Consider the following 10873-nt stretch of genomic DNA (forward strand, 5'->3'; position numbering starts at 1 on the left):
GAGAGAGAGAGAGAGAGAGAGAGAGAGAGAGATCAAAGAGACTGAGAATTAAGGAAAAAAACATTGGACTAACTCTAGAGAGAGTAGTTTCAGTGGAATAATGGGATTGGAAGCCAGAATGTAGAGTTAAGAAGAGAGGGGGAAAAGTGGAAATGGAGGAAAGGATTATAGGGGCCTTCTCAAGGAATTGGCCACAGATGGGATGCTTGGTTCAAGTGAGGGCAAAAAATCATTCAACTCCAGCCTGTCTCCCTGTCTACTATACTACTATGTCTCTCTCTCTCTCTCTCTCTCTCTCTCTCTCTCTCTCTCTCTCTCTCTCCCCCTCTCTGTCTCTTTTTCTGTGTCTCTTTGTCTCTCTCCTGTCTATCTCTCTCTTTCTCTGTCTTTCTTTTTCTGTCTCTCTCTTTCTTTGTCTCTCTGTCTGTCTCTCTCTCCTGTCTGTCTGTCTCTCTCTGTCTCTGTCTTTCTTTCTCTGTGTGTGTCTCTCTCTCCTGTCTGTCTCTATCCCTCTCATATCATTACCATTGAATTCATATTATTATTGCCACCAATTAAACTTGGGCTTCAATTGGACAGGCAGCAGATAGAGAGTTGGCTTTGGAGCCACGAAGTGTGGGGGTCAGGTCCTTCCCAGCTGTGAGACCCTGGGAAGGCACTTCCCCTCTCAGAGTTCCAGGCAGGTCAGTAAGACTCCAGCATGGCAAGGAGGTGCCCATGTACATTGGCAGAGGGAATGTCCTCACCTACCCATGTACTCTGGCAGAAGAGTATCCTCACCCAGGTTTCCTGACACCAATGAAATTATAGGTCTTTTTTTGTTTGTTTGTTTGTTTTCAGGTACCAGCTATGTGTATGGTAGGCATGGGGTTAAGTACTGGAGATACAAAGTTAACAAAGGAAATAACAATGCCTGCCCTCAAGGAGCTGACATTCTGATGGAGTTTCTTTTCTTCTTTTTAATGGTAGCAGCTTTTTCTCCCTAAACCAGCTTGCTTTCCGAGAAAAAAACTGTCAACCTATCATTACAATGAATAAGCACCTTTGATAGAATGATCAAACATGAAATGATTAAATAGTAACATTTGGAAACTCAAAGTCATTTCTAAAAGAAAGCATTAGTCACACAATGTAGAAAGGTGGCTAACGCAATTTGCAACCAAAAGACCTGAGCTGCAGAGAAAAACCAGCTCCCAGTGTTTGCCAGGACTTTCTTGGTTTCAGCATGTCCAGGAGCCGGAAAAGAAGGTGGTGTTTGACAGGGAGACTGCAATGACCAGTCACAGAGACAGAGTACCGAGGAGGGTAGCATCAGGTGGACATTTGGCCAAACCAAGACTCTACATTGGAGATCTAGTCTAACTCAGAAAGTCAGGTCCCATACCTCCCAAAATGTGTACAGCAGCACCTTCTGCAATGGCAAAGAACAGAAAGCAAAAGGGCCATGCACCAATGGAGGGAAGGTGGGAAAGTGATGGTCTCTTATTATGCTCTAAGCAATACAGAGATGTGGAAGGTCTAGAAACATGGGAAGATTCTTAAGACCTGATAAAGAGCAAAGAAAGCAGAACCAGGGAAAGGGTCAGCCATGAGTTCAATAAGGCAAATGAAAGCAACACTGACAGACAGTCAAGATCTGATTACCAGTAATGAGCAATCTGAGACACCCAAGGATGGGTCTCCAAAACACGAACCAAACTTTCCTTTCCCTCAGGACAGAGGTAAGGGACAAAGGGTGCTGGATGGTAGGTACACTATTAAGCTGGGTAACTTTGCCACCAGGTTTTTTCTTAATTATTTTGTTGTTATAACAGAGAAGGTTGAAAGGGGAGGCAGGTTTTATCAGGGAATGACCAAGGTTGAAAACACAGAAAAGCAAAAATAAGACAATTTTTAAGAATCTACTGGGCACCACCAAATGCGTTATTCTTTGAATGAGGGTAGATGGAGGCGATGAGTGAACAAGTTTCAAGTCCTGAAGTCGGAGAACTCTGGGTTCAAGTTCCACTTCAGAGGCTCACTAGCTGTGTGACCCTAGTAAAATCAATTAATTGCTTCCTGACTCCGTATTCTAATCCATAACATAATCACGGTTACAGTACTATGCCACAAGGTTGTAAAGATCAAAGAGGTCAACAAATCTAAAGATCTTTGTAAACCTTAAATGTTAGCTATTAGACTGTTATTGTAGTTATTAGCAATAGCTATATATGTTAACAATGAACTGTTATGATATAGCATTGTAAAGTTTACAAACTGCTTTACATATATTAACTCATTTGATACTCACAACATCCCTGTGAGGTAGGCAATATTAGCTCCACTGTACAGGGGGGAAACTGAGGCAGAGAATAATTAAATGACTTACTCAGGACCACAAAGGTGAGTTGAATGGGAACATCGCTCAGGCTACTAAGCCTAATGGGACAGAGGGCAGTGCAGATGGGCCCAGCTGGAGTCTAATGGCAGTTCTTAGAGGAAGGGAGGGATTCCAATACTATATAGACTATTTGGGAAAATAGATGAAGAAGGAAGCCTACCCAAATTCCTTTAATGATACAAATATGGCACTGATACCCAAACCGGGAGGAGTCAAAAGAGAGAAAGAAAATTACAGACCAATTTCCTTAATGAATATTGGAGCAAAAATAAAGCAAGAAGATTACAGCAACTTATCACAAGAATAATATACTTTGATGAGGTAGGATTTATACCAGGAAGGCAGAGCTGGTTCAATGTTGGGAAAACTATCAACATAATTGATCATATCAACAACAAAACTAATAGGAACCATATGATTATCTCAATAGATGCAGAAAAAAGCTTTTGGCAAAATACAGTACCCATTTCTGTTAAAGACATTAGAGAACATAGGAATGAATGGAGTTTTCCTTAAAATTATAGGTAGCATCTATCTAAAACCATCAGCAAGCATTATATGTAATGGGGATAAGCTAGAAGCATTTCCAACAAGACCGGCGGTGACACAAGGATGCCCATTAGCACCACTGTTACTCACTGTGGTACTAGAAACGTTAACATTAGCAATACGAGAAGAACATGAAATTGGAGGAATTAGAACAGGCAAAGAAGAGACTAAGCTATCACTCTTCGCAGATGATGTGACGATATACTTAGAAAATCCTGGAGAACCAAGTTAAAAATTATTTGAAATAATAAACAGCTTTAGCAAAGTTGCTGGATATAAAATAAACCCACATAAATCATCTTCATTTTTATACATTACTTAACAAAGTCCAACAGCAAGAGATAGAAAGAGAAATTCAATTTAAAGTTACTGGAGACATTATAAAATATTTCGGAGTCCACCTGCCAAAACAAACCCAGGAACTTTATAAAAAAAAGTCACAAAACACTTTTCACACAAATAAAGTCAGATCTAAATAACTGGGAAAACACCAGTTGTTTGTGGGTAGGCTGAGCTAATATAATAAAAATGACAATTTTGCCTAAATTAATTTATTTATTCAGTGCCATACCAATCAAGTTACCAAAAAAAATTTTATAGAGCTAGAAAAGATAATATCAAAATTCATCTGGAAGAACAAAAGGTCTATAATATCAAGGGAATGAATGAAAAGAAATGCTAGGAAGGGTGGCCTAGCCATACCAGACCTCCAACTGTATTATACAGCAACAATCATCAAAACTACTCAGTAGTGCTTAAGAAACAGAGCAGAAGATCTCTGGAATAGGTTAGGTACACAAGACACAGTAGTTAATGTAGTTAATGACTAAGTAATATCATGCTTGAAACATAAAGACCCCAGCTTCTGGGTAAAAGTTCACTATTTGACAAAAACTGCTGGAAAAACTGGAAATTAGCGTGGCAGAAACTGCCAAGACCAACATCTGACCCCATATGCCAAAATAAAGTTCAAATGAGTGCCCAATTTACATATAAAGGCTGATACTATAAGCAAATTAGGAATAGTTTAGATTTGTGAGATTTATGGAGAATGGAGGAATTTATGACCAATTTACGACCAAACAAGAGATAGAGAGCATTACAAAATGCAAAATGGATCATTTTGATTACATTAAATTGAAAAGGTTTTGCACAAACAAATCCAATACAAACAGGATTAGAAGGGAATCAGAAAACTGGGAAAGAATTTTTTACAAGCAGTGTTTCTGATAAAGGCCTTGCTTCTAACAGTTCTATAGAGAACTGAGTCAAATTTGCAGGAAAACAAGTCATTCCCCAATTGATAATTGGTCAAAGGACATGAACAGGCAGTTTTCAGAGGAAGAAGTTAAAGCCATCTATATTCTTATGAAAGAGTGCTCCAAATCACTATGGATCAGAGAAATGCAAATCAAAACAAGTCTGAGGTACCACATCTCACCAGTCAGACTGGCTAAGATGACAAAACAGGGAAATGACAAATGCTGGAGAAGAACAGGAAAATTGGAATACTAATGCATTATTGGTGGAGTAGTGAGCTGATGTGACCATTGTGGAAAGCAATTTGGAACTATGGCCAAAGGGCTTTGAAAATGTGTATACTCTTTGACCCAGCAACACCACTTCTAGGGCTGTATCCCAAAGAGACCATAGAAATGGTTAAAAGACCCACGGGTACAAAAATATTTATAGATGCTCTTTTTGTGGTCGCTAAGAACTGGAAATTGAGGGGATGCCCATCAAATAAGGAATGTCTGAACATGCTGTGGTATATGAATGTAATGAAGTACTACTGTGCTATAAGAAATGATGAGCAGGCGGACTTCAGAAAAACCTGGAAAGACTTATATGACCTGATGCTGAGTGAGGGAAGCAGTACCAGGAGAACACTGTACACAGTAACAGTCATATTGTGCAATGACTTTGATAGACTTAGCTCTTCTCAACAATGCGAGGACATGATGGAAAATGACATCCACATCCAGAGAAAGAACTATGGAGTCTGAATGCAGAGGGAGGCAGGCTGTTTGGTCTCTTTTTTTTTTTGTTTAGTTTAGTTTTTTTCTTCCCATGTTTCCTCTGATTCATTCTAATTATCTTATACAACATGACTAATGTGAAAATATGTTTAATGAGAATGTATATGTGGAATCTGTATCGGATTGCACACCCTCTTGGGGAGAGGGAAGGGAGGTGGAGAAAATTTAAATCTTATCGAAGTGAAAGTTGAAAACTAAAAATAAATCTTTTTTTTTTTTTTAAAGAAGAAGAAGGGAGGGAGCCGACCCTCCTCGCCAGTGGCCCTCTCAAACACAACAGTCAGGTCTGGGTGTGAACGGGCGAGGCCGTGGCCCAGCCACGGGAGCTGCGTACCTGGAACGGAGTCTGGCTGTTGTAATTCTTCAGCTCCTTGTTGCCTCCACGGAACAGCAGCACTCGAGCACAGCTGTCCTGCAGAGGAAGAGGACAAACACGCTCATCAAGGCTCATCGCAAGACATTCTGCCCGTGGGCAGCAAGGATCTCCCTGGGCCAACCACTGTAGGAAAATAACAGTTACAGAAGGTAGCATTCGTATGGAATCTCGAGGTCTGCAAAGGTTGTTCAGACATCTCACTGGATGCCCACAATTAAGCTGGGAGGTGGATGCTGTGGATATCCCTGTTTCGCAGATGAGGAAACTGAGGCAGACAGTGGCCATGAGGCTTGCCCAGGCTCACAGAGCTGGCCGGTGTCTGTGGCTGGTTTTGAACTTCCTAATTCGAGGGCCACTGCTATACGCACTGAGCCACCTGGTGGCCAGAGAATGTAAAGGACACGAGACACAGCAGGCTGAGAAGTGAGCTTAAGGACAGCGCCAGCCAAAGTGCCCCAGGCGGGCCAGGGCCCCACTGTGTGCAATGAATGCTTAACCTTCCCCACTGTGACCTCCTCAGATTTCAGTGTAGGCCACCAGTCTGAAGCACAGAAGGACACATGTCCTTGCCAGGGCACGTGTGACCAGAAAAGAAGCAGGGCTGGTCATGTAATGAGACCATGCAGGGCTAGTGGGCTCAGGAAGCCCTCTAGGGTGCTGAGGGGACCCTGGGCAGTGCAGGGACGAGAATCCCACAGCAAGCAGAAAGAACAAGCATACTGATAAATCACAGACATAAAACACCAGTCAATGGTGCCCAGACCACTGAGCCTGGGGCCATGGGACCCTGGTACGCCTCCACCCCCACCCCCACATGTGACCCTGAGCATGCTGCTGAAACTTCCCTGGCCTCAGTTTCTGCATCTGAAAAATGAAGGGGGTTAAATTAGGTGTCTTCTAAGGTGCCTGCTAGGAGCTTGGGGAAAGACAGCAGGTACCCAGAGAAGACCGGACATAACATCCCCCCAAGCATATACCAGCTCGGGCGATTCTGGGAGGCTGGGCCCAGTAGCAGCAGCTCAGCAGGGAATCAGGAAATGTTTCATGGGGAAGGAAAGCCATGCTTCAGCTCAGGCTGGAAGGAAGTCAGGTCTGGAAAATGGGCACAATAGTAAGACTTCTCTCGTGGCATTGCTGTGAGGGTCACATCAACCCTTGTGTGAAATGCTTTGCAGAACTTAAAACCCTGTACGAATGCACATAATGACCATTAGGGTGATTGTTATGGCCACTGCTACTGTCCTGGACCTCACTATTGCTTGCTTGGATCACGGCCAGAGCATGGCATTGGGCCTCCTACCCCTGGACCTCTCCACAGCTGCCAAAATCACAAACTCAATGTTCAGCCTGACCACATCATTCCACCGCTCCAAAGCTTTCACTGGCTCCCATCTCCTCGAGCACAAAGGCCTGGCATCAGGCCCAGCATCGAGGGAGCTGTTGTCTTCATCTGTGGGTCTCCAGATGTCTCTGGGCCTAATTCAAAGTATGTGCTTAAGAAATGCTGCTGAAATTGAGTTGAAATGAACTGGGGGTTGATGGAGAGCAGATATTTGACCCTGGGGTGTCCCTAAGCTTGCCTCCCGGCAGCGTTCATGAGGGAGGGTCAATTCCTTCACTCATTTTAGAGCAAAAATAGCTCTCTTTGTCTCCAGGGTTGATAGTTTTGTCGAAGGTGGTTGGTTTTATGTTCTTGCTTTTTTTCCTTCTGGAGTAAGATAACTGTGGGACTCTAACTGGTCTCTTCAGCCCCCAGGAGATTCCTGGACAGGAGACTGGTCTGGGGGCAGGGCTGGGCCAGCACAGCCATGTCTGTGCCTCAGTCAAGCTCCTTTCCCCTGGTCTGCTCATCCAGCTGTATCGATGGAAACTTGAGATATTGTCCTTAATTGGTGCTTCCTCTATGTAGAGTAAATGGGACTTTCCCCTAGTCTCCTTAGCAGCCTTTCTTCACTAAGGCTGAGAGATGAAGACAAACACAGACTTATTCATCTGTCTACAGGCCTCCTTGACTTGCATTTCTGATCACATCTACTGGGTTCAGATTTCCCTCTTGCTTTATTACGAATTCAGCTAATTAGGGATTTGAAAGGAAGCGGCAAATTGGCTGCCTACCTGTATATCTCTATACCTCCGGCAGCTTAGGGGTGGCCACAGGTTTATTTTAGGGTTCTATAATGAAGAGAGCTTTAAATATCAAAGGCTATCAGGCTGAGGCAGTTTGTCAGAAAAAATAAAAGAAGAAGCCCAAGTTTGGGAAGAGAGGAAATCATAGGAAAACATTAAGGATGTCTCATGTCTTAATCCAGCAGATTCTTTGAACAGTGACAGAGAAGTTGATCAGGGGCTATGTGGTGGGACCCTGGCATTGTCAGCAGAGACTGAGAATCAGTCAAATGGAATCCATATGCCAATGCCCCATGACCTGTGGGGCGGGACCCTGACCCTGTCAGCAGAGGTCAAGAATTAGCCAGGAGAGAGGTATATGCCAATGCCCCCAAACCTGGTGACTAGATTCCATCCACGGAGGAAGCCTTGGTTCATAGTTCAGTTGGGGGGCTGGAAGGGTTAGAAAAGGATCCTGCATTCCCCCTCCCCAAAGTTTCAGTGGTCCTGAAAACACATCCTGGTCATTTCTCTTGCTAATTAAGAAGCTCTGGAGCACAGTAGTAGAGAGCAACCTGACCTGTACAGATGTGGGGGGTGCCAGGTCTGCTTCTGACACACATTAGCAGTGTGAGCATGGGGAAGTCAGGTTACCTCTTAGGCACTGAGGTAATGCTTCAGGACCAAAGTCAGGGCAATGGGATGTGGATGTACATCCAGCCTGGCTGCCTTCCTGCCCCTGTCCTCCAGCTCATCAGTGTCCTTCCAGAATTATGTTCCAGTTAAATGTGACCAGGGCTGAGGGGGTAGGGGCTCTCACCCCCTTTTCCTTTCAGTTGAGCTTTTCCTAACGTTGCTTTGTTCACTGATCACATCACTCTGCTGACCCACATTTTGCTGGTTCGTGGTCTGCCAGCTGCTCCCCACCCTTTTCAGATAGCCCCTGCCCAGCCAGCTATCTCCAGCCCCCACTTATGCAGCTGATCTTCTGAACCCAAGTATGGTACTTTAGATTTATGCTTATGGCATTTTGTCATGCTGGATTCAGTCACCATCCTTTTGGGTCCTGGCATCTGGAGTAGCATCCCTCCTGCCAAGCTTTGTTTCATCTCACATTTGGACAAACTTGGCATCTCTGCCCTTTTCCAAGTACAGATCCCTGAGGAATTCCACTGGAGACATCCTGCCAAAATGACATTGAGCTATTCATGTCCACACTAAAATGCAGTCCCCAGTCTTTCCACTGACTCTAACCCTCCGGTGACTTAGTAGATAGAAGGTGGCACAAGTTGCTGTGGGGTAGCTCAGGATGAGTTGTAGTGCACATGGATAAGTTGTTTCTTGGCTATCTCCCTGAGACTATACTTGAAGCCAGGAGCCTGGTGGAGTCTGCTAAAGGTTTTGTTACTTGGGTCAAGCCTTTAAGAACTCTGGACCCTCTCCAGGCCATGGTGAGGTATTGGAAGAGGGAGGAGGGCTGTGGAGAACATGTGGAGGATAAATCCTACAAAGCACTGTCAGGTGGGATGGCTGAGCCACTGACAGTGATAACAGAGAGATCCTCAAACCATAAGATGGGAGATGGGCAGATTCAGTCCCCATTTTCAAAAATGGAAGGAAAATAAAGTCTGCAAATAATAGACCCACAAGCTTGACTTGGATTCTTAGGGAAATTCTAGAGCTGATCATACAAAGCCTTCGTCATGACCAAGAAGAAGGGAAGCAATGCCAACCAAGAGCCACCATGGCTTCACCAAGGACAACAAGTCAGGCCACTCACCTTGTTTCCTTTTCTGACACAACTGGAAGAGATGAATGGTGGGCACTAAATTTGCCTCGATTTTGATGTGCTATTTCATAGGACTCTTGTGGAGAAAGCAGCAATAAGCTATGGATTAGACCAGAATACCCGCAACTGGATTCAGACCTGGTCAGAGAGCCAGACCCCAAGAGGAGATGCCAGTGACTCAATGCCCACATGACAGGAAGTCTCTGGAGAAGGACCCCAGGGACCTGCATTTGCCTCAGGATATTTCACTTTTCTTCATCAATGACCTTGATGAGAATATGGATGGTGGGCTTATCAACTCTGCAGATGACACAAAGCTGTGACAACCCTCCATGACAGTCAGAATCCAAAAAGACCTTGGCAGTTGAGAGCACTGGGCTGAACTAACCAGAGGAAACTCAGTAGGGATAAATGCAAAGCCTTGCCCCGGGACCAAAAAATCAACCTCACTAAGTATAAGATGGGGGAGGAGCACAACAAGAGCTGTTCTCATAATCAGAGCAGAGGGTCTAGGTGCCTCAGATTTGAAGTGAGTCAGCAGTGTGGTGTGGTAGACAAAGAGCCAATGGAAACACTCAGGCTGCATAAATAAAGAGGGGTCATGACTTCAAGAAGCAGGGAGGCGATAGGTCCACTGTGCTTTGTTCTTGGAAGACCTCATTTGGAGTGCTGAGTTCAGGTCTGGACACCATGGTATATGAAGGACAAGAACAGCCATTTATTGTCCAGAGGAGGGCAATCAGGATGATGAGGGGTCCTGGAGACCATGTCATATGAGGATCAACCAAGCAGCTCTTATTAAGTACCTACTACATGCCAGGTACTGTACTAAGGAAGAAACAGTGCCTGCCTGACTGCAAGGAGCTCACAGTCTAACTGGAGAGATACCATGAAAGTACAAACTAAATATAGACAGTGGATCAACAGATATAGAGAGTGGACATGTTTAGCCTGGAGAAGGAGAAAACTTGTGCTGAGAATGGGGGAGTGACAATAGTCATCTTCAAGTGGATAAGACTTGTTGTTTGGTCCCAGAGGACAGAACCAGATCAGAGAAGGATAAATGGGGGAGGTTGTAAAGAGGCCACATTAGGCGTTAGGAAAGACTTCCTGAACATGTGAGCTACTCCAAGGTGGAATGGACTACAAGTGGCCATGCACTTATTGAGAGAGCTCTACTGGGGAGCTCTGAACTCCTCACTCTTTCTCACTTCCCAAATCCAAACTGCTGTCAAAGTCTTTCGATTGTGTAACCTCTTCAGCACCTCTTTTCAGTCACTTCTGAAGCATCTCTTGTTAATGTCACCACTGCAGCACCTCTTTTCAGTCACCTCTGCAGCATCTCTTGTCAGTCACTTCTGCAGCACCTCTTGTCAAAGTCACCTCTGAAACCTCTCTTGTCAAAGTCACCTCTGCAGCACCTCTTATCAATGTCACCTCTGTAGCATCTCATGTCAATGTCACCTCTGCAGCATCTCTTGTCAGTCACTTCTGCAGCACCTCCTGTCAATGTCACCTCTGCAGCACCTCTTGTTAAAGTCACCTCTGAAACATCTCTTGTCAAAGTCACCTCTGAGGCACCTCTTGTCAGTCACCTCTGCAGCACCTCTTATCAATGTCACCTCTGCAGCATC

At 44.5% G+C, this 10873-nt stretch overlaps 1 protein-coding gene across 1 annotated transcript in view; it reads right to left on the bottom strand.

The window, feature by feature from the left end:
* SHANK2 (SH3 and multiple ankyrin repeat domains 2) overlaps positions 1-10873 on the bottom strand; it is a 698541-nt gene that overhangs the window by 559758 nt on the left and 127910 nt on the right. The window contains exon 10 of the mRNA XM_069066555.1: positions 5303-5380. Within this exon, the coding sequence (XP_068922656.1) occupies positions 5303-5380 (78 nt within the window). The remainder of the gene's footprint in view (positions 1-5302; positions 5381-10873) is intronic.

This window comes from Petaurus breviceps, unplaced genomic scaffold (assembly GCF_028583685.1).
Source record: "Petaurus breviceps papuanus isolate PSGF00001 unplaced genomic scaffold, PetGlider_PUasm1.0 90721, whole genome shotgun sequence".
NCBI classification, from domain to species: domain Eukaryota; kingdom Metazoa; phylum Chordata; class Mammalia; order Diprotodontia; family Petauridae; genus Petaurus; species Petaurus breviceps.